Source organism: Aquila chrysaetos, chromosome 15, assembly GCF_900496995.4.
Source record: "Aquila chrysaetos chrysaetos chromosome 15, bAquChr1.4, whole genome shotgun sequence".
Lineage (NCBI taxonomy): Eukaryota > Metazoa > Chordata > Aves > Accipitriformes > Accipitridae > Aquila > Aquila chrysaetos.
In genome coordinates, this window is record NC_044018.1 from 17,225,626 (window position 1) to 17,250,523 (window position 24,898).

At 37.8% G+C, this 24,898-nt stretch overlaps 1 protein-coding gene across 2 annotated transcripts in view; it reads left to right on the plus strand.

Annotated features, from left to right (window-relative positions):
* MBOAT2 (membrane bound O-acyltransferase domain containing 2) overlaps positions 1 to 24,898 on the plus strand; it is a 101,127-nt gene that overhangs the window by 44,831 nt on the left and 31,398 nt on the right. For both annotated transcript variants that reach the window (XM_030037713.1, XM_030037714.1), the window contains 2 exons: positions 18,689 to 18,784; positions 22,518 to 22,573. In XM_030037713.1, the coding sequence (XP_029893573.1) occupies positions 18,689 to 18,784; positions 22,518 to 22,573 (152 nt within the window). The remainder of the gene's footprint in view (positions 1 to 18,688; positions 18,785 to 22,517; positions 22,574 to 24,898) is intronic.

A 24,898-nucleotide genomic window follows, 5' to 3' on the forward strand; every position in this document is an offset into this window, starting at 1 on the left:
AGTCTTCATGAGGTAAACTTTTAAAGGGATATTTTTAAGTTCATCTTACCTAGTTTCTGATATAGCACAGACATAGTATTTCCCATGGTTAAACCAATAACTTGTTTAATTAAATGTATTTCAAAATCAAGATCGGATGCTTTTCCTGAAATTCTGAGAGTCCGAAAGTGTTTTCCAGTAAAAGTTGATTCCCATAATCACTTTTATTGATTCTAGTCTGAATTTTTTTAAGCTATATTCCTGGCATTATTTCTTGTTAGGCCCACCTGTTTTTTGCCTTTTTAATAGGTCTCGTAACAGACCTCCCATTCTTTCACTATGAAAGTAATGTTTGTCTTCTAACCAGGTATTTTCTAGTCTGAGCTACTGTACCATGTGGTTCTCACAACTGCTTCTGATTTATCTGCTCCTGACAAGGATACTGAGTTAAGTGAGCATTGGTTCAATCCTTTATGTAAAACAAAAATTGCCTAAGTACCACCAAAATAAATTGCAGTGAACAAAATGCATCGTGACTCATTTCTTCCTTTTAAGACAAGGATAGGTGGATCTCTTGTATGGAGGGGGAAATTGCTTCTTCCTGTGAAAGCTTGCCTTGGGTATTAAGGGACTGAGAAATTGCTGAAGTGTGGCAAAAGGAGAGTTGCAGGGGAAGCTGCGGATGCCCATGGCTCGTCTAGAGGCTGCAAGGCTTCAATGTGGGGGACCGGGAGAGCTTCCGAGGGACTGGGGTAATTGAGCAGAATTCGCCTCTGTTCAGAAAATAGTAGAATTGGCTGGAAGTACGGGCCTGTCTGCCAAGGACACAATGAACAGAGGGAGGGATGTGGGTTTTTGTTCTGTCTGCCCTACTTGCTCTCAGATTTTTCTGTTGAAAGTTTAAGCTTTTAGCTCTTGTTATCATAATGCATGTGTGTGGGTTGCTTTTTGCTTTGTTGTGGGTTGCTTTTTGCTTTGTTGTGGGTTGTGCGTTCCCCCCCTGCCCCCCCCCCCCCCCCCCCCCCCAATTAAAAAGCCTTTATAATGCTTCTGGAAAGCTTTTTGGGGGGGGGGGGGGGTAGATCCAGATGTGTAATTTTAAAACTGTGGCTAACCCCAGGTGCTTTGCATAACTCCTGTCCTTCTTTAAGTGGTTTGGGGCACACATGTGTAGAGATTTTTTTAATGATGTTTTCCCACAGTAAATCGTAGTGACTGGTGGAGCATATGGTTGTTAAAGTAAATCATCTTTTTAACTCCCTTCTTTCAAAGTATCTTTACATCTGTTTGGCATCATTAATAAAAATGTGCATTTTTCTACAATCTCTGCCACCTATACTAAAAGTTGAGACGACACCTTTGCTCTCAGTTACAGGCTTCTGCCACTTAAAAATGTGTATTTGGGAGTAAATAGTTTTGTAGCTAGAGCAATAAGAGAAATCTTATTGATTTAAGAAAGAGATTTAACTGCGATTCTTACAGTGCAACAGAATCTTCTATTTAAATTCACATTTTAGGAATTCACAAGTTTGTATAGGAGGTACATGTTTCTACTATTACATTAAAATACTGGGATTTTAAAGCTTGGTGCTTCTAGTACAATTCCATAAATACAGCAGTGTTTTATAACTTACTATGTGGTGATGTATAGAGACTGTACAGACAAAACTATGTGCAAAAGTATTGTTGTTGCATTTACCCCATGTGGCAACATCTCAGTTGTGCTCCAGTATTGATCACTGCAATGTAACTTCTTTCAGTAAGGTCTGTTTCACCTTGCATCCTGTGGTGCTCTTGTGCAACTCTTGTCTCTCGCAAGTGCTAGGAAGGATTTTGATTATTTGAGGAAAATTAACTTGTTTTGGGACAAAAAGCTGTTAGACACTACTGTTTTATGCTTGGAATGCAGCTATGTTGTTATTTGATGGCAAACTTTAGATAAAAGTTGCTCATTTTCTTTACCACATTTTATCTTAAAAAATTAACAGTTAAATAAACTGAATAAATTCATAGAATGAGAGGTTTCAGGTGGAAGGGACCTCAGGAGGTCTCTGATCCAGTGTCCTGCTCAAAGCAGGGTCAGTGATGGGGTTAGATGAGGTTACTCAGAACTCTATTATGTTGGGTCTGGATAACCATCACCATCCTATGCTGTTCTCCTTCAAGCTGATAATCAGCTAGGAGTAGATCTATAAAAGATCAAAGTGGACCTTGAGAACAAAAACCTACCCTATGCCTCATTGTCCACATTGAATTAAAATTCACTGCAGTTAATGTATTTTATTACCACTTCATGAAACATACCTTAGGCTAATAAAAAAAGTGCAAAGCTGTGGGCTTCTTAACAGCAGTTCTGATAGTCTGAGGTTTCCCTCTCTTCCTTGCAAGTCTGATCTCATCAGTTTTGCAGTGGTCCAGTGTGATTTGGGCAGTGATGAATACTCCTTTGGATTAAAATCTTTGTCCCTTTATTCTTGCAGTCATAGATTTCATAAGAGACATATGTTCATATTTTTTCTACTCCATTACATTCACAGGCTTTATTGCTTCACTGTTGAAATAATTTGAGAAATTTGTGAAATTGAGTCATTGCAGAGGTGTAGCATGTCTGTATCTAGTGGCAGTAATGAGTTTAGGCTACAGGTGTGCCAATATGTTAATGATCTCCTAAAAGCACCTTCTCTGGCAAAGCTACAAATAACTTAAGGCAGCACTGCTAATTTTTTAGCTATGTCACTGATTTTGAGTTAGTAGTAACTGAAGGCTAACCTACGTGCTGCTTTCAGTTATAATAGAAATATCTGATCTGCATGGTGGAGCCTTCATATAGACTGAAAATATTTCAATAAACCAACAACTGAAAAGTTTAAGACTATTGTCTTTAGCTATTAAGTAATTAATTCACTATGAATTGTGACAAGACTGAAGCTCCCTCTTGTAGGTGTTGTTTACAGTTGATGCTGCTTTAAGTAGAATGCTTTTTCTCATGATGACTTCTGTTGATTCTTTTTTTTTCTCCATCCTTTTTCACTCTATGCTTTTCTTGTTACTTTGTCTCTGGAGATGCAAAAATATGACAAGGTTCTGGCATTCAGCTGAACTCACCAAAGCAAAATATGAATCTTACAATCTGTTGGCTTGTTTTTAATTCTGTGCTCTTCTCGCAAGACTGCCACCAACTTTTTTCTTCCTCTTGCCTCTTTCTAGTTTGACTGTGTGTGCTGGTGTAAGACTATGTGAAATGGTGTTACAGCAAACAGTATTTCTCCCTAACACCTAGCAGAAGTTTGAAAAGCATTCCATCTTGACTTTTTTTCAAATTAATGCAGTTTAAATTTTCTCTTCTAAGTAACAAAAAGGCCTAAACAGACTATGTCTTCAGACTAATGCTGTCTTTACAGAATGCTTTCTCAACTATTCCAACAACTAAAAGTGGGAGGAGAGTGATTACTAGTAGAGCAAGAGCGTTATAAATGGTTGCAGAGCTAGGACTGAGTATTGAATAGTAATTTAAATTTAGCCCTGGCTGGAGGGATACCTGGTGGTCTTAAGATCAAGGAATGAGGTTTATTCACATTTTGAAAACATAACTGATAATCAAATAACTAAGGCAAAAAATAGGAATATAAATATAGGAATATAAACACAGTGTGTTTTGTTTCACATTAATAGAATACAGCTGATTCAAACCCCTCATGGGGGAGTTCTCATTACTCTGGTCTGTGACTATATAGACACCTATGGATTTCAGTGGCCAAAACAGTATGAAATTCTGTTTGCTTAAAAGATACAGTCCACTTCCCCTCACATTCTCGAGTCACTACTAAGTGTCATAAACCCCAAACATGTAAAACTGGTTTGTTTTTTTTTTAAGGCATCTAGAACAGGGCATGCACGTTTAGCTGAAACTTTTCTTCAAATCTGGTTTATAATGAAAACACAGAAGGAAGCTTAACTGCAGTGACACTGCCAGGCATCACAGTAATGAATAATCAGAGTGTGCACTGTGTGCTTGTGTTACAGATTAGTTTGTCTTGACTGTTATAATATATGTGACTTTTCAAAGTCTTGACATTCCTGGCAAGTGCAGCGTAGGAGCTTCTGGATGCGTGCTAAATTTCTGGCTGACTGGCAATCATGCTATTTTTAGGCTTGAAGGGTTACAGTGTGGAGTTTAACATGCTTAGAATTAAATTAAAAGTTCTCTTCTATCTGAAAATTAGTGATTTTAATTAACTTGAACACAATTTATACATATGTTAGATGCTTTCTAACAAAACTTGTTTTGGAGAGTAGGCATGTTTAGTGTTTAGGTGTTCCTATAATAGTGACCATAAAGCAGTTCAGTGAATTGTAATCTTTAATGCACTTACTCATAGAATGCTCTTCTGAACTAGGTAAGTGTTCTATTCCTGTTTTATAGATGGAGCAGTCAGAGGGATTGAAATAGCTCTGTAAATTTAGGTCCTAAATATCAAGGTTCTGTGGATTTATACAATGGGAATTTGAATGCCTAAAGAACAACTGTATAAATAGGAACACTTGCATTTGTGGATCTTGGTTTAAGTCACCCATTTGTAATCGTACGATGAGTCTGTGATGGGTCTCCCAGGCTGCTGGAGTTCAGTTCTTTTCCTTGATTGTTCTCCCTGTCTGTGCTGGCTGTTGAGCGGTGTGACTGTAATAATAGTAATCTGCTTCTATATGTATGTAATGTGTATTTCTTGCTATGAACAAATAGGTATAAACTATTTCATGTAAATTACTTTTTTGATTGTTGCTCTATGTTTAACAAACTGCTGGCGGGGCTTAAACCACAACAACTAGGCACCAGGCAGCTGCTGCTCACTCCGTCCCCCCTCCCACAGGGATGAGGAGGAGAATCGGAGAAAAAACCCTAGAACTCGTGGGCTGAGATAAGAATGATTTAATAACTAAAGTAAAATAAAATCTAATATTGACAATAATAATAATAAAATATAATAGTAATAATAATTGTAATGAAAAGGAATATAATAAAATAAATAAAAAATAAAACCCAAGAAAAGACAAGTGATGCACAATGGATTTGCTTACCACCCACTGACTGATGCCTGAGCAGCAATCTGTGCCTCCTGGCCAACTCCCCCAGTTTATATACTGAGCATGATGTCCTGTGGTATGGAATACCCCTTTGGCTAGTTCGGGTCAGCTGTCCTGGCTGTGCTCCCTCCCAGCTTCTTGTGCACCTGCTTGCTGGCAGAGCATGGGAAACTGAAAAATCCTTAACTTAGGCTAAGTGCTACTTAGCAACAACTGAAACATCAGTGTGTTATCAACATTATTCTCACACAAAATCCAAAACACACTGTACCAGCTACTAAGAAGAAAATTAACTCTATCCCAGCCAAAACCAGGACACAAACTTACTTCTAAGTGATAATATTTGGCTTTTAGTAGTCTAAATACAGAGTTTTTCACTGCATAATGTCTGGAATTATAATTAAAAAGAAATATGAGCGTATTTCCTAATTCATACTAGTACCAGTCAATATACAAATACAAATAAAGACAAACTCTCTTCTCAGTCTCTTTTTTTGTAGTTCAGGTTTAAAATTCATAAATGTCTCTTTAGAATTCCCTTGTGACTTTTGTGTTACCTGTAGATAAAGGAATTTAAGTAAGGAAAATTTTCACAAAGGAAGCTTTGAGCTGCCAAAATGATTGCAGATACCTTGTATGTAATTTGCAGCCTCCAGGCAGTCCTGCTAGCAGCGAAAGATTTTGTTCATTGATAAGTCAGTGTTACAAAAGATTTGGGAGTGCGAAGTTCATTTGCTTGGACACCCTGTTTGTGATGAGAAAAAACCCGTGGTCTTAGCTCGCATAAAGAATGGCTAATTGTGTTTGGTCATATCCCTAGTTGTACAAAACAGAATAAACCAGTAGTATGAGGAAATTTCCAGATAGTCACTGAGTATGAAAAGTGTTTGAATGCTGGGAGAAAGAAATTATTGAAGTAAGATTTATTATTATTTATTCCCTTGAGAGAATTTTAAGTGACTGTTCTCTGTTATATAAATTCAGTGAATTGAAAGGTGAGGTCTGTAGTGAGTTTTAAAAGGAAATATAAGAATAATTCAGGAAGGTAATGGAACACCTTAATGAGGAGTGATAGACAAATGGCACTAATATGGGTGTACATATAGGTGAATAATTCATGATTTTGATTTCATATCTCAAAGGATAATTGATGAACAACTTGACATTCCTTATCCTTCTTAGCATTGACATGAAAACTGCATTTATACAGAAATGTAGCCTCTTCCACTAGTACATATTGTGATTAAATCTACCCAAAAGTTTCTGCTAGTTGACTTTATACAATATGTTGTTAGGGACAAGTCATATGATTCTTTTGTCTGGAACAAACTGAGTTAGTTAATTTAGTTAGTGAGATAATTTGATTGCTCTAGGCATTTAGAGGGAAAATTTTGAAGGGCATTAGAAGATCATGAACACAAGTGGTTTTGTACATCTTTACTGAAAAGCATGGAGATTACAAAGCAGAGTGCAAGCAGTTCAGTGGCTAGCGTAGACTGAAAGTGCAGCTAAGTTCAAATGCGTGTGGAGATAGGATCAAGATGGTATGCAAGTAAATTAAAACTAAAAAAAGGTATAGTTTATATAATTATAAATATGTGTAATATATAAATATATACTCTGAGAATACAGTTAATTTCTAACTTAGAGATCATAAATGTAGTTTTGACTAATTATTGTTTGCCTGGGGTTAATGTATAACACTTCCGTGAGTGATTGTGCCATGACTTGGACTGTCATTGGGTAGTTAATTTTCTTTTTTTTGGTTTCTCATTGTTAACTGGAAGAAGGAAAAATGTTCCAAAAATAAATGCAAAGCTTTTTTCATAATGGCTTCCTTGTGTACTTGCATGCAGTAATCTACAGGTACTGATTCTTCCCAGCCATCAGTCTGAAGTATTTCCTTATGAGTGCACAGTAGGACTACTCTATGCCACAAATAACCATTATGCATAGAGTTCACTTTTGCTGAGGATTGGTTTCTTGCCATGCCATTTCTATTGCATATCACTCTTTTTGTGGAGTATCTCAAATCCACCCCTGGAAATATTCAGTAGTGTTTTTGTCAAGTGGGAGAAAAGAAATCTGCATGAAAATAGAAGTTGCCATCCTGTATTCAGGAGTAACCTGTGTGAGGCTTCACCATGGAGCAAAGAAAATGGAGTTACCCACCCTTTTTCTCCTGGCTGGGAGCAGGAGACAGCTGACTTAGATCTCTACATGTGATTCTGCAGGAGCATATGACAAACACTGTGGCAGTGAAGTTGATGCATCATGTGAATGTTATGTACATTGCTATGCATTGATTAAAGGATGTAGAAGATATGAAATTGTTGTGTAGTTGTGGTGCTTTAACTTAGCTTGGTGGCAGGGGGAGGAAATTGGACAGAAATTAAACAGGTCATCTGAAGGGATAGGTCTTTCCAGGTTAAAGGAATGTTAAGCATTGGAGCAAAGCAGGCATTTCATTTAAGCTATATTTTAAGTAAATCGGATTTTTCAGAAAAGCTTTATTCCAGACGTTGTGCTGCTTGAGATGCGTGTCTGATTGCAAGATGATGTAAATAGCTCAGGAAGGAACAGGGCTGCAGCTTTGGTGCAGGTCAGACCAGCTGTGGGGCTTGCGGTTGACTCAGCGGCCAGATGAAATCAAAGAACTGTTTGATTCCTTCCTGAAGGCGAAGCAAGAAATAGGGTGGGAAATAGAGTACCATCATCCCCTCTGATAAAGTACCTCTGTAAAAGAGGGCATTTTGTTTCGAGAAATGGTTTAAGAGGAAATGCAGCTGTTAAGTTGTTAACACAAACTCCTGGCTTTCCTTTGATATTGGAATCATTCAAATATTCCATTCCTGTAACTAAACTGGATCCCTGTGGCCTTTCACTTTGTATACTCCACCTTGCAGGGATTTGGGTTGTTCATTAATCTGCTCGCTGCCCCGTGTGCTGATTCTGGTGCACAACCACCTTCTCAGCAAATCATATCCCGTATGTTTCCCAGCTGCTGCCATCCTTAACACATGCAGAAAATGTCTCCTGGCTGGCTGAACACAAATTCCAGTTGGCATCACCTCCTGACTGAGCAAAACTCCCCCCTCTCTCCCAGCGGTGTTTCAGTTGTGCTGTTTCTCTGTCTCAGGTGTTGCGTCTCCAGGCAAGGATGTAGAGTTGCCGCAGAGCTTGGGGGGCTGAGACAGCTGGGAATCTGTTCTGCTCTGCAGCCAGGAAGGAGCAACAGCTGCGGCAGATGGGGATGTGCGTGGGGTACGAGGGGGGGTGTGTATCTAGAGCGGGGTGATGAGTGGGTGAATGATAATAACAGCTCACTCTTATCTTTATCCAAGATGATACTTGCCAAGTACCGAGTTTACTGCAGTAACAGGTTTAATGATTGACCTCACCGTGGTTTTGCCAGCAGAGAAGTTGTTCTGTTTTACTGGCTGTGAGTTCTTGTATGAAGCTTTACGGTCCACTGAAACAAAATTATTTAGTCTTGCAAAATATTTTGTATTTGGCAGTTCTAGTTTACAGTTGCTAAACCATTATGGCTAGTAGGGCTGTACTTCAAAACAGTCCTATTATTGTCAATGTTCTGTAATAACATCTTTATTTCCTTAAAAATATTCTACAGAAGTTGTGTTGCTGCCTAGCTCCTAAAAGGAGACCGTTTTTTGGCTATGTACTCTATGGGTTTCTGCTGGTTTGCAAAAGCAAAGATAACTGGGCATGGTTCTGACGTTTGAAAGAATGTTACTTACGTATCACATGGGAGAAAAAGGCAGGATAAAATCACTTGTATGCTGTGATGCTGAAACATCATACAGCTAGGCAAATATTATATAGAAAAATGCATTAAAAAAAATAATGGGTGAACAGATGAAAATTCACGGTGCCAGCATAGAGGTGTTTGTGAAACTTAGCATCTATTTTATTTCTGAGTTGTTATGAGTACTCATCTTTGTCAGAAGATCTGTCAAGAATCTCCTTCCTTCATCTGGGCTTTGTAAGGAGGATTCCAGCATCAGGGAGTTCTGCCTTTACATATTTTGTGTTGTGAAGCTGTTAGGCTTTCTTCTTTGTGCATGTTTTTAAGTGCTATGTACTATTGTCAACTTTAAAAAAAAAAATAAAGGTCAGATCTGGTGTTCTTATCTGCATTGTTTACTGTTACACTTTCAAGCGATTGCAGAAATAGGGCTTGATGTGACACACTATGGTTTTTCAATAGACAGAGAACTTAGGTGATCTCTCACGTCTCATCTCAGTTTAACATTAAGATTTTGGACACGGTCAACTTCAGCTCTCAGCTTTGAGTCTGATAAGGGATAAAATAAATTTTTCTATTCCCGTTCTTCCTGGCTCTGCGTTCCTTTGGAGACTTACGGGAAGAATGGAGCGCACAATGTTAGCACCTTTCCTCCTGCCCCCCTTTCAGTCGTAGATGATGTTTCTCCCTTGTAGGAGAGCCTGAAGCTGATCTCTTTGTCCTTGAGGTGTTGCAGATTTGGAGGGGCAAGAGGTTGGAAGGCAAGAGAATGTAAACTTAGGGAGCATGTGAAAAATACCAAGTTTTTAGTATGCATTTTTGACAAGAATATCTGTGTTATATTTGTTACATATTAATGTTGCGTTTGGGATATGGCCTATAGCTATGAATAAAATGATCGTTTAATTTAGCGTGGTTCAAGATTTACTTTACCAAGCTGTTATGTTGCCATTATGTAGCAAAACATCAAAATACATTAAGCAGGTGATAATGTCTACAGCAAATCTGTAGTAAACAAAACTAGCAAAACCATTGCAAATGGTTCTGGGTGCAGTTGAGCTAACGAAGCCTTGTGTCCCATGGCTTTGTGTGTCTGATTGTATGCAGGAAACTGATGGGCCTGGATCGCTTTTTCTCTGCTGGCTCAGCAAAACCCAACAGAGACACTGGCGATCCGGAGGTGTGGGCCTGACGTGTGGCCAGCACGTGCTGACCGGCTCAGCAAGCCACTGTGCTGCAGCAACAGGCAGGCCAAGCAAGGGGCATTGGAGGCCACGTGCAGCCATTGTGCCATATGTTTTGTAGCACTGCTGCTGCATCTAAATGTTGGAGAACTCTGTCCACTTGTTAAATTTGCTTTAAAATGGCTATCAGACCCAAAAATCTTCAGCTGAGGATTGAAGAGGGATGGGATGGCTGGATTGTTCCTTACCAAAGCACAGTGGTATGAACGTTTCCTTCCCTGGAAATGGGCTCATAGGCAGTCTGGTTTTGTCTTTTTTTGTTTTTGTTTGTTTTGTTTTGTTTTGTTTTTTTTTTCCCCCATGCATTTTGGATTTCTGCTTGAAGTAATCAGAAGGGACAGACTTGTGTGTGGATCAGAAGGCTTCCAACTGGTTCAAAAGGATTAATATTGCTTACATTTTAGAGAGTAGTCTCTTGAAATACAGAGAGGACTGGGACTTGGTTAAGGCCACACACTCTGTTACTGATTATGTCATAAAACTGATCCATGTTATAAGTAATATCGATGATGTATGTCAATAGTTGCATAGTTTGAACAGGAATGGCATAAATAGGAATCTCTTCTTGGTGTAACAACAGCAGGTTGGGGCAGGCTAGTTTACCTTGTGACTCTTAAACAGTCAAAACTAAGCTAATTCTAATCAGTATTTTTATTGGCTTGAACTTGATGATTGCAGAATTAGATAGATGTTTAGCTTTGGCACTTTAGACCTTTTTGCTTGACATATATTTTTCCCCCTGAAGTTTTGCAAACAAATATGGTATGTTCTAACTGCATAGAGTGGAATTTCTCTGTGTGAACCATGAAAACTAATTATGCTCATTAGAATTAAAACAATTAATATAGCTGCATTTTTATAAGAATTCAGTTCTGACCCTGCAGACAAGCATTTACTTTTTTAGGTTTTTTATGTTGGCACAAGCAGTAGGGAAAACAAACAAACTCAGGCAGCAGCTTTCAGCACAAGGCATGGGAAAACTCAGAGGCTATTCTGTCACCTTTTCTAAAAATCAAAGCAGAATGATGTTACATGGTGGACAGGTCTGCTTTTTGAAACTGAATAATTACACATTTAAAAAAAAATATTCCTAACATAATGGAAGGAGTGGATCTTGACTGGACATGAGATCTTTATCTCAAGGCTAAATCTGTAGTATGTGCCAACTAGCTGGTGAAAAAGTGCCCTGCCTTGATTGGTTTATTTAACTTTCTTGCAGCAAAATAGCATACTGTGCTGTTGTCCTTCCACTGCATGGGAAGAGCCTAAAGTAACAGAAGCTGCTATGACATCTCCCAAAGTGTGCCTTTGTCAAGGTCACAGTTCTATTTTTGTTGCATTTTGTGCAAACAGAGATAGGTATGGTAGGTACTTGACCAAATATTTTATAACTAAGATGCTGAGTGCTCCCAAAGTATAAAGCGAACAAAAACGTAACTCCCACCCCTGGTTATGCAAATACAATCAGCTAATATATGTTATGGTTAGCCTGGGCCTGTGTGCAGCACAGCTTGCCCATCAGTGGACACAAAGCTCTAGAATTAACCTACAGATATTCTTGCTCTGTCTTGGGCAGAAACCCAAAATTTGAGGGACACAGGGAAAAGCTGGGTGTTCTGCTGTGAAATCACAGAATATAAAGTTACAGAAGCTTTATATAAGCAGGTTCTGCTGGCTTATTCTGTGCTATCAAATTTGTACATAGCTATGCTGAAAATGTAGAAATTAAGAGCTCTTCCTCAAGTGTATTTGGAGCAACAGAGTGGTAAAGATGAGGGTACACTTTGGAGCAAAAAGTTGATAGAGGAGTAGTATGCTGAGGGTTATTAAATGCTTGGATGCCATGTTTGAATCCAGGTCTTTAAGGTGCTGATGTTTTGAGTCTGGGAGAGAGTTGGGAAGTAGTTTCTTTGCTTGTTCTGCTCATCTGCTTTCTTGGGCATCTGTGTGTTAGCTGCTGCTTTGGGGAGGACACGGTCCTGGATCCTGGGCTAGGTGGAGATGTCGCCTGACCTAGTACTGTGACTCGTGTGGGGCCTTTGTCCTTCTCTGTTATAGATGATGTGGTGGGCAGGATAGTAGGTGTATGACATGGAATGAATTTATGAGGCAATGCTGGATAAAAAGGGTTTGCCTGTAGGAAAAAAAAATAGCTGCTCAAACAAAATCAGATCACTTGGCACTGAAGTAGATGAGCAGTGCTGGTGTGAATGTTCTGTTGGCTCTGCTAAGCTCGTGAGGATGATGAAAAAGAGGGGTAGTACCGGGATGAGATTAAGGCTTTCTGCATTAGCAGAAATGGTGCTTCAGAAGTCTACTTAATGTAGCTGCTCCAGTTTAGCAGTAGAAAGTGTAATAGAAAATGTGTATCGAATTCCATCAGGATGTTCGGAAACATCCGAAAAAGAAAGTTCATGTAATGTGAAAGAACTGAAGCCTCTATATCTGTACGTGTGTATGGATATATATACACACACATACAGATACAAGGAAGCTTTTTGGCTTTGTGTATAGGCAGGTAAAAACACTAACATTTATGTTAATTAATGTTACTTGACAAAAAATGACTGGACAAGAAATAATGATATTGGGCAATGTATTTTCTTTGCTAATAAGAGATTCTTTTGCTTTTTTTTTTTTTAAGAGAATTAAACAGAAGTTCTCTTGCTGAGCACCTTTTGTAGAGTACTACATGGAGAGACTGCTGTCCTGGTTTCAGCTGGGATAGAGTTGTTTTTTTTTTTCTTCCTAGTAGCTGGTATAGTGTTATGTTTTGCATTTAGTATGAGAAGAATGTTGATAACACACTGATGTTTTCAGTTGTTGCTAAGTAGTGTTTAGACTAAGTCAAGGATTTTTCAGCTTCTCATGCCCAGCCAGCAAGAAGACTGGAGGGGCACAAGAAGTTGGGAGGGGACACAGCCAGGGCAGCTGACCCAAACTGGCCAAAGGGGTATTCCATACCATGTGATGTCATGCCCAGTATATAAACTGGGGGGAGTTGGACTGGGAGGATTGCTGCTTGGGAACTAACTGGGCATCGGTTGGCAAGTGGTGAGCAATTGCATTGTGTGTTACTTGTTTTGTATATTCCAATCCTATTATTATTATTATTGTCATTTTAGTATTGTTGTTGTTATCATTATTAGTTTCTTCCTTTCTGTTCTATTAAGCTGTTCTTATCTCAGCCCATGAGTTTTACCTTTTTTTTCTGATGGTGTCCCCCATCCCACTGGGTGGGTGAATGAGTGGCTGGGTGGTGCTTAGTTACCGGGTGGGGTTAAACCATGACAGCTGCTTACTTAGTATTTCCTATATATTATAATATATATGTGCATAGTATCTTATAAATTATATTTTATGTATAATGTTAGAACATACATTTTTAAAAACTCTTTGATTAGTTTACTTGATATATTTATTTTTAAAGGAATGATAGAATTTTATGGACAGACCATACTAAATACTATTTTTAGTGCTCTGGGAAGGTCAAAATAGTAAGGAATTAAATTGCAGTATGGCAGACTTGTAAAAGAAAAGCCCTCCTGTATAGTAGGTTATCCAGTATTGCTTGCTTAATATCTTCTTTTTTTTTTTTTTTTAAGTTGAAATCAGAAGTTAGACTTATCAAACAATCTGTTCTGCTTTCTGCTACTTCCATTACTGCAGTGTCTCCCAGACATGTCTGACTTTGTTGCATCTGTTGATAAAGTAAGGTCATTTAGACAAACATCCTGTGAATTAGTCTCAAACATATTCTAAATGAATGTCTCTGTGTCTTTTTATTATATATGGTACAAAATTCATTACAGGTCAGTTTGTCTTAAAGTTATTCGTAATAATAACAATATTGTGGCTTGCTTCTAGTTGTTCGTGTCCAGTGGGAATTACTTCTGTCATTCTGCTCACAAGAACTTTATTCACCGAGTAGCAGGTATAGAGTAACATTGATGTTTAAGACCAATTGCTTTTCTATTGGAGGAGAAAATTTAGCCTTAGGTAAAACTGTTGCATTCATGTACAGCCTGGAATTAATTGTTGTAGGTGGATAAAACTTCCTGTGATTGAGCTCTGCAAAACTGTACTCAGTTTTCTGATCTAAGGGGTGTTTTTTGGTGAATGAGTCTTTGAAGAGGGTAGGAAACATGCAGTAAGAGTACTTTAGAAAGTTTTCAAAACATTTTCAAATATGTTTTGAATTTTTTAAAGTAAAGCTGGATTTGTATGAGAGTTAAAGTGATCAGCAAGTTGTACCACAAACCCGCAGGAGAAACAACAGGAATGATGCAAGCTGTTGTAAACCTTTTAAATCTCCTTTAGGGAGAATGTGTTGCTGTACTTTACCTGGTTAAATGACATTTTTCATCAACAAGGGATATGATGTGGCATGGCAAATATGGAGAGATGAACTTGGAAAGTGAAAAGCATTGTATGGGTTGCAAGTTCCTGTGTTTTCCTCATCGGTTAAAAATTTGAAGTCTTCCAAGCTGTGTGTAACTTGGAGCTGGTGGCTGACATAGTTGGAAGGTAGTTAAAATTCATAGTTGTGTTTGGTGAATGCAACATAGCAGCAAGTTTCACTGCTCTGTGGGAAGACAGCTTTTGTTTTAGATTGTAAAATGGAGTCTGGAATCTCAGCAAGAAGTTTAAGGTTTGGGTTTTTGTTGCCTTTTTTTTTTTTCCTTCCATTTCTGCACTATAACTTAAGTGTGGATATTAACCAAATGTTGTGAGAAATCCCACCATGTTGGTCATGATGGCTAACACCTATTTTGAAGGATATCTGGAAGTACTTAGGTGGCTGACATTTTGGTCAGCAGATACCAAAACCAGACAAATGCTGTATAAAAGTGAAGGAAAGAAAGGATGCGCTCATTTTGTTGCTCTTCTTTCTAACTGGACTTTTCATAGTAAAGTTAGGTTTTGGTTTGGAAGAGGGTATTGGGAAGGATGGCAGATGCTAGATCTGATAGATGTTTCTGGCTTTCCTCAAGGCAGGGTGCCAGCTGGGCTCCTGCTCAAGTGTCATAACAAATGATGTTTTTTCCTTTGAAGATGTTGGGAAAGCTCTTTCCCTGCCTACCTTGCTTGCTTTACTGCAAGAGTGTGTTGCTGGCTCATGTTCAACTTGGTGTCCACCAGGACCCTCAGGTCCTTTTCTGCCAAGCTGCTTTCCAGCTGGGAGGCTACCAGCATATATTGGTGCCTGGGGTTGTTCTTCCCCAGGTGCAGAACTTTGCACTTCCCCTTGTTGACCATTGTGAGGTTCCTGTCAATCCATTTCTTTAACCTGTCAAGGTCCCTCTGGATGGTAGCAAAACCTTCTGGTGTATTAGCTGCTCCTCCCAGTTTGGTGTCATCAGCACAGTTGATGAGGGTACACTCTGCCCCATCATCCAGATCACTAATGAAGATGTTAAAAAGGACTGGACCCAGTATTGACCCCTGGGGTACACAGTTAGTTACTAGCCTTCAAATCAACTTTGTGCCACTGATCACCACCTTCTGGGCCTGGCTGTTCAGCCTGTTTTCAATCCACTTGACTGCTCATCCAGCCCACACGTCATCAGCTTGCCTATGAGGATGTCAAGTGTCAAAAGCTTTTATGAAGTCCAGGTAGACAATATCCACTGCTCTCCCCTCATCTACCAGGCCAGTCATTTCATCATAGAAAGTTAACTAGTAGAAGGTGGAAGGCTTTTAAGCCACAGGAACCTGCAAGTGAAGAAGTAACCTTTAAACTGCCCTACACATTTCACTGTTCCATAATTGGGTAGCATTGCTGCCTCAGTCTGTTCTTTAAGTGCAGGACACTACAATGTGGTTTCAACTACTTGCATTAGCTACAAATACAATCTTTCACCTTTTATGGAACACCTGTGGTTAGATTTGTGGAAGTACAGAGCACTTGTGTGCGTGTGTGTGACTGAAATGTACTGGTGATGTCCTTTCTGTCAACTTTAAAAAAGATAAGTTAGCCCAAGAACTGACCTTGCATCTCTCCAGTTTGGTATTCAGACCCACGTAATCTCTTTATTTCGCAATTTCCTCATATATAAATATATAGAACTGGGTAACATTGGGTATCACTAAAATTCATCTTAGAGAGAAATGCAATTTTTATGAAACACTTGAATGCATGGAGAATAATTGAGGAAATGCTTATGGGGAAATCCCGAACTTGCTCGAGTGCAGCATGTGGAAGGTAGCAATGAGTAAAATCTCTGGATTTGTCTTGAACTTGAATGCAAAAACCTTTAAAAGATATCAAGAATAATGACCTGTTTCTTCAGTGAGACAGGAATTTGCAGTTGCATATTCACATAATGCTGCAGGGCTGTATCATAATGACTATATAGAAGAGAACCTAAGGTTTCCTGACCTCTCAGTGCTTTTCTTCTTTCAGGATATTTATTAGTTTTTCTTTAGTTGTACTTATCAGCATAGGTTTTCTGCTTGCAAAAGGAAGTCTTCATAATGCCTTGTTTAAAAACAGTGTAAATGTTTTACAATATAAACTGTATGAGGTGGAAACTGGTGTCTGTTTTCTTCCATCTGAGGGTGTGTACCTAATCCACTAATGTATTAAGTGTGTTTTTTGTCCTAACAATATATGTATTGCTGCTATGGGTAGCATTTTAAGTTATGAAAGCTGTAGTTAGTGTTACTTTTGTAATTCTGTTTATTCTAGACCTATTGCAATATACTGTTGAATAGACTGTCGTTAAAAAGTACATGATCTTACCAGTGGGGATAAAATGAAATTTTCTTAAAGAAAACTACAGTATTATAGTTTTTTGTGGCTTTTTAGTATTGTATCTATGTGTTTTTAATCTGGGATTGTTTAGTATGTAAATCAAGAGGCTGGTAAAGCTGAAAATCACACTGAATTTTTAGTGAATGGAAGAACTGGAACTGATTCCAGTATGGGCAAACTAAATCCAGATACTTCTCATTCGTGTGAAACCTGGGTGATTTGGGGTGGGGGGGTGGGTAGTTTTTCTTAAAATATCTCAGGAAAATTTTAATTCTAAACTTCTTTAAAAAGAATTCAACATTATATCATACTCCTGATATCTGCAGTCCACTACATACTACTTCATTGTGTTAAATTGTTTTTCTTCCTGAAATAATTTGGTATAATTATGAGCCAATTATTGTGTAATTTTGTCGCATTCTTATCATAAACACTTTTGTACCAATTAGCCACCCAATATAATATTGTTTCTAGATTGTTAATATTCACGAAAACAGAAAATAAACTATTGCTAAAACAGGCACCCTAAACTTTTTTTTTTTTAATAAAAAGTAACAAGTGTGTTCTTTAAAAAAGGAACAAGCTGCTGATTTATAAGGTAATCTATTTTGAAAGTTGGATGTTTTAAAATATTAAATGGTTTATATCTAGCACAATTCTGAAAGGTTAAACTGCACGTGTTCTGTGTGGCAACTTTCAGATTGAAGAATAATTTCTAAGACTTTAGAATTTATTATGTTAACACTTTTTTTGCAAAAATATTTATTTGGAAAAGAAAGGAAAAGCATGTTCTAAGGTTTTCCTGTAGTGTTCCTCACTATTTCATCTAAATCCAGTCCTAGTCATAATTTTCTATTTGGTGTATGAATATTTTCATTCTAACTGGATTTTGAATGTATAATATGGTCTGCTGTAGGGGTTGCACATTAGTCTTGTGAACATGAAACAAGTGCTTGATTTCATTACCATGAATATTTCCTAAGTTATGTGGAAATGTTCAAGACTGTCAAGTTCGTATGTAAAGTCCTAAAGGATTAATTAAGTTCCTGCTGGCATTCACCCTCCTTTTTGACTACAAAGAATATCTGGCAGATTCTGCGAGGTTTATTGGCAAATCAGTTCTCGCTAGTGTACTGTTGTACATCTTAAAAAGGGGCTGAGGGGGGGATCCCAACCCTGACCTGAAAAAATGATATGTGAAGTTAAATTTATAGTACTTACATAAGGTGGTTTTTATCTGTGTTTTTCTTACATTTGCTAAGGATCAGCTTTAACAGGAGGCATAAAGGCATCCTGTTCCTTTTTTACTCAGATATGTTTTAATATGTGTATTTGAAAATTAATTGCCTTTTCCAGGACCTTTTGAAAACAGCAGCAGTGGGGTTTGTGGTGCTGAATTTTGAATGTATAGAAATACATTCAATGGAAATGATGTTGATGTATAATGCAAAATTTCTATACTCCTATAGACAAAAATTAACTTTGAACTAAAAAAAAAAAAAACAGAAAACCTTAACAGTTTAATTTTCTTTTTATAGGACTTCCAGTTTTTACAGTGGTGCTTGAAATTATATATCCTATGCTTTATTTATGTGAATAAATATTTTGGCTAATGACAATACAATTTGTAAGTTAGTACTGCACACTTTAAAAAACAAACAAACAAACAAAGTCTATGTGCTTGCATAGAATGTGTATTACCAAAAACCCCAGTGAGAATGAAGCTGTCATTACACACTCCAATTATGTAATATTTGCTAGAAATAATTGGAGACTAAACTCTACTTAAGAGGTAGTTTATTCAGTGGAGAAATGTTTATGGTTTTTAATTGAAAAGCTTTTTTTCTATTTTCCTTCCAGGTATTGCTTTGTTTTTGCTTTGGGATACCTCACTGTGTGCCAAATTACTAGAGTCTATATCTTTGATTATGGACAGTATTCTGCTGATTTTTCTGGGTAAGGAGAAAAATAATCTTTCCATCTTGTCCTCCTAAGTGATACTGTATCTGTTATTGGGGTTTTTTTTCCCCAAGTGTGTCAAACTTTGAAACTCTGGGAGAAAGCTGGGCATGTGCATGCATATTGGCACACATACAAATTTATATGTACCTATGCTTTAATAACGCAAACTGAGAATTTTGGGAACAGTTGTGTCTGTTAGAACCACGAATGTGTTATCTGCTGCCTCCTGCTCCTGTCTGAAGGGCTTGAAGGTTTTGGTGGCTGTGGGATTTTTTTTTTTTTGCTTTTGCTTTTTCCCCTGAAATCTTTGTTACCACCTATGACAACATGATGAAACTTGAATTGTATCTGATGTACTTGCATGCCTGGCACAGTCTGATACAACTTTGTCAGGAAAATCTGAATGTTTTATGGAATTTAGCTTTTAGCTTCTTTCTTTTTTTGGTTTTATGTTAGATGTTCCAGAAGGAAAAAGCTAAGGAGAGAGGTGACTGTATGGTGGAATAGTCACACAGCCCTTGGAAATAGAAAGTTTTGTCTATATGTGTTCTTATTTTATATAATTAACTTAAACCTGTATTTGACTTGAGCTGTATAGGAGCAAACCAGAATTAAATAGGCAAAGTAAAAATAAACCATATTGGTGATTCTTTGTACTGCAGATGCAGAAGTTACTCTGATGGTACTTTTGTTGATTTATAGGAGAGTATGTATTTTGGAAAAAAGAGATGGGGAGTGTTTGCTGGTCTGCTCAAAAAAAAATGCATTAAATACTTTTCAGCAATACTATGAATGGCAGTGGTCTTTGTAGTTTAGTATTACCTGTCTTGTGTAGTAGAGTTGTGCTTTGTTAGCCTTGTTGCTTTGCAGTCTTTATTGGTAACAGGCGTGTAGTCCAGAAACTTAACTTGCAGGCTGAAGCCGAAAGCTTTTATGTTTAAGTTAATCTTGCTGTCATTTTTAGTTGGGTCTTACCTTCTGAAACATCTTTCTACATTTACACCTACATCCAAGTCTCTACCTTCAAGCCAGATATCCAAGTTCAATTGGTAGTCAGTGGAGATCTGATCGATGTACACAGTAGAGCCTGGAGGGCATTTCAGCTGACCCACTGCTAAGTATCTACCTTAGCATGAACTGGGTCACTTGCTAGATGTCCCTGACTCTATTGACTAGATCTCCACTGGCTATAATGAGAGCTTGCAACACAGACATATGCATAAAGACACTTTAAAACTAGGTTTACTGATGTTGAATTAAATTTCACCATTACAAGTGGAACTGTAATCCAAATGCTGTCCCTTCCAGTTCACTGTAGGGCCAAGGTGTACAACCTTGGCAGTGATCAAAGCTCTGAGCTGACTCTGGAAACAGTATAATTGCACTTGTTTATTGCTGCTCTCAAAACTAGTAGTAGAGCTTGAGGACATCATTGCCTAAATGCGACTGCACTGCTTTCAGATTGCAGCTGTCTTTGTGGCTCTGTTGGTTTGGCATTAGCTCAGAGATTTCTGCTAGGTCTAAACATGTCTGAAGATTTATGAGATCTGTGCTCTGGATAGAACTGTTCTGAAGCATAGATCCAACTCTCTGTGTTTGAGCTGCCTGATTTAAACCACACTTTCATGCACCAGTTTGGGAGCTTGATGTATGCATATCACATTAAATCTGTGGCGTATACTGTATCGGCTCCCTTGAGGCCTGAGACAAAGGTTATTTCCAAAACAGGAGGAGAAGGAAAATGAACCAAAGGGTGCTATTTTCTGTCAATTTTGTCTGGTTCCAGGGGAAGAGAGTAAGTTCAAGAAAATAACAAAAGTTGCTTAATCAGCTGTTGAACCCCAGCACCAGCAAGTTTTTCCAAAGATATTGGCATGAATTCATATAGTGATTAGCCCCAAGAGAGCTTTGAGTGTCTGTTTACCTAGGTATTTCTCCTAGCATGTCATGCCCATCTGAGGTGTCCAAGCCCAGGGAATCTGCAAAAAGTTTGAAGGAAGGTATCAATGCACTGACAGTGGAGAAAGCTGAGGACACCTCATGCTGGAGGTGCAATTGCTTGTGCAGTGTGGTCTTGGCTTCAGCAGTAACAGATCCCAGCTGCCAGTGAGATTTCTACCACCTCCTTTGCCTTTCTGCCAGCACCTAAAAGGGATCGTTAAAATCCTGGTTCACAGCCTCACTGTTCCAGGAAGGACTCTTCCTCTTTTAGTCTCTAGATTGTTGTTTCTGAGCCAAATCCCTGATGATACTGGAATAGCTATTTGAGAAGGAAAAAAATACCAGGATCTGCTATAATAAAAATGACAGATGTATCAGCTAGAATTAATGTAAGGTCTGACCGAGCTCCTCCTGGGCTCCATCCTCCTACCAGGCAGGATCCATGCAGTCACATGTCCAGTTACAGAAGGGAAACCCATTATGTTCAGAATCAATTGGGGGATTTCTGCCAGCACCAGACAGGTCTACAGCTTAAATGCTAGAAAGAGATATGAGGGATTTCCTAGGCTGTCTGTTCTTGTTTAGTTTTCTTCCTTGCTGACTCTTGCCTGTCACTGTAGTCTTCGTATTAGGATTCTGGGGCACCGATAATATGGTAGAAAAAACTTTTTCCCTGATTGCATTTTGAGGACTGGAATTATTGTGTGCTTTGCAATAGCCATAACCTAAAAAATAAAATAAAATAATTTGACAGACTGAGCTATCTGGCAAAATACTGGCATAGCCCTGTCAATGAAGGAGGACTTGATGACTCTTTGATTTCTTTTTCTGTGCCAACTTAAATATGTTATAAAAAGGCAAAGTGCTGTCAAAAGACTTGAATGAAAAGATGTGCCCATCCTACAGTATGATTATTTTGTTGTGGGTAAATTTTTTTTTGTCTCCAGCTCAGATACTACTAGGTAAATACAGTCCCTGTTAACTTTGAAATCAGATCTCCAAAATACAAATTTCTGAATTCTGGTAGACTACTTTATGCTTTCCCCCATCCCCTCCCTCCCTCCCCCCAGTAAGGGGGTTAGCAATGCTGGGATTTACATCAGTCAAAAACTCTTAGATACTACAAAGATGGTATAATTTCTCAGTATAAAGCTGTCTCACTTAGCTAGGGAAGAATATCTCTTGAACAGTTTAAGATCTGCTCAAGTGTACCAAATTCAAAACAAACTAAACTCTGTTGGAGCCAGCATAATTATGCTGGGTTTTTGTTTTGCCAGATATGTTTACTTGAAGCAAATAATAATTCTAGATGGAAAAATTAAGCATACGACCAGGTGTTAGTAGAAACAGTGGAAGTGGTCTGCAATCTAAATAATTTATAGTATTCAACTTTGGTATATTTTTATTGTCCTTTGCTTACTGCTGCTGTAACTTAAAATGCATATAATTGCTCTTACTGCCCTTTTTTCTGTACTCTTCCCACTGTAAAAAAAATAAACTATGTTAGTGAAATGTGAAACACTTTGGCTGTGTTTGTGGAACCTGATGCAGCAATGAAAGGCATGGGTTATCAAATACTATATCTAAGGATTAAATTATTTTCATTACATTGAAAACTCTGTAATGGTTTGAGCTCCAAAAACTAATCACTTTGTCCTTGCATTGAAAATCTTCCAGTTGAGAGTAATTAACCTGGACTATTAGTGTAAACTTTCCCTGATATTTACATGTGAAAGAAAATCCTGAACTTCTTTCTAAAGTATTCTTTCTTCCTTTTTTGTAACAGTCCAATGATGATAATTACACAGAAGATCACTAGTTTGGCATTTGAGATTCATGATGGTAAGATTTCTTTAAACTGTGTTTAATTTTCCATACAAAATTAAATTTAAAGAAAGTCATGAGTCAATGCGTTACTTTAGTCCAGTTTGTCTTTTAGGACAAAATATATTTTTGTGTCTCAGTTGATTCTTACGATGCTTACTAATGGAAGTATCAAGAAATGTTGCTCAGACACTACAAAAGCTCTGAAAATGCTTACATTGTGCAGAAGATACTACTTATCAGAAGACCAATGACACTTCTGGGGCTAGTGATCAAAGACAACTGATGTTTTTTTGGACTGGGGTATTGATCTTGAGAGTTAACTAAATAATTTCCAGAGATCACTGTTGCTGGCAGATCGGTAGAAAAAGTACATGTAATTTCAGTTGTTGAGCACCTCTTGTTTTAAAATGCTGACTGTTAATCTCCCCCTAATTTGTGCCATATATATTGATTTTTATAAAACCTTGTCTATGTTTCATTTTGTTTATTATCATAATTACACTCACTGGTAACATATCAGTGTGAACAGGGAGATTGTCTAATTATGTTTCTGTCTTTTCTCCTGTCAGATTTATCCATCAGATAAGTGGGCCCTAGTTGCAACAAAAATGAGTACTAATGTCAGCTTTTGTGGGTAGGGTGTCTAGATTTTTAGTTACTTTTAAATTCAAAGGAATAATTTTCATTTCAAAGTTTGAAAATATCATCTGATAAACCTAGCCAATTAGCTTGAATCACTTGGGGCTACAGCTGTCAGCTGAAGATTTCGGAGTGTAGCCCCAGACACCTGGATCAAGCCACCTGTTTTTCTGATATTTCTTTAGTAACATTATGTATGGAGTTTAATAATGTTTTTCTCATATGCGTCCTAGCTTTAGTGCTGTTGGTGTTTCATTTTTTTTCCATTCTCATTAAGTTATACTGTCTAGAGAATCCTGTAGGCAACAACATTCATGGATATGAAAAGGCAGGAAAACACCTTTTTGTAAGAATTCTTGTTTGAATGAAAATAAATAATGCTGGGCATATCTAGTTGGTCAAAGGAGTTGATGTCTAACTTCCAGAGGAAATATATTCAGAAGTATTAGTCTTGCAAGCTATAATCAGAGTAGAGAGTACACAAGTTAGAGGAAACAGCTTATTATAAGGAAGTAATAATTCCAGTATCAAAGATAAATGCTTCCTCTTACTATTATTTTGCTAGGGGAAAGAGCTTTTTTCGATTTGCTGACATCATGCACTAATAGTGGAGTTGTGCTATGGGACAAGCATGTGAGTGTTCCTTGTAATCTTGAAACAAATGTTTCATTTAGCTCTATTTTTAAGTTTCATCAGAAAGTAAACTAGATTTTTTTTTCCTACTTTAATTCAGATAATTTGTATTTTCCGCATAAGCCCAGCTTATTTTCTGTCTGAATTCCTTGTAGATATCATTGAATTATGAGTATCAATCTTGCAGTTTTGTTCCTTGTTGACTTCATATCAGAGATCCTCTAGAGTCTTTGTCGGCCTGTGGGGTGTAGCTGATAATATATTGGAAAACTTTTTTTTCTGGTTGCATTTGCAGTTTAGCAGAGTCCTTGGCTTGAGTTGGATGATCACCATTGCTGGGAGCACAGTGTGAGCAAGACTTTCAAAAGTTGATGTGACCAATGTGAATCCGGGAGCAACTGCTAGTTTGGTGTCAGGAGATGCTAAGAAAAGATATACAGGGGAAACTGAGATTGTATTAAAGCAATGATTTTTAACCATAGACAACTTAAAAGGGGTCCATCATGAGAAATTAATGAAAACAAGCCTGCTGTCAATGGGCTTTTGTTCACTGTACAAAGGTCCATGCTTCCATTGAAAATACTTTAAGAGGTAGACCGATGGAGGAGGAGATAATGTTGAAAATCAGTTTACTAAGTAATTAATGGCACTCTGAGCCTTTAGTCACAACAGCTTGGCTATATTAATCATCAATTACTTTATTTCCCCCCCTCATTTTTTACCAGTATGTCCAAGGAAATGTAATGAAAATAAACAGCTGAAAGAAATGTCTTGGTGTGTTGGAAGATGTAATCATGAAGGCTGCTCACTCATGCTGCATATTAAAGAGTCTGTCTAGCTAAGTGGATATGCTTGATTCTAAGTTGAACATTAGTATGGAATTCCATAAAAAAATAACAACTACTCCTATAATTGTTACAATCCTGTGCCACTTACTGTGGGCTTTTTTTTAAGCAGGAAAATTGTATGCAAGTTGCATAGGATTAATTTAAGCTTGCTGTATAATACTGACTCTTCAGAAGGTTGCATCAATCACAGATTTACACCTGAGTAAATTTGGAATATGCT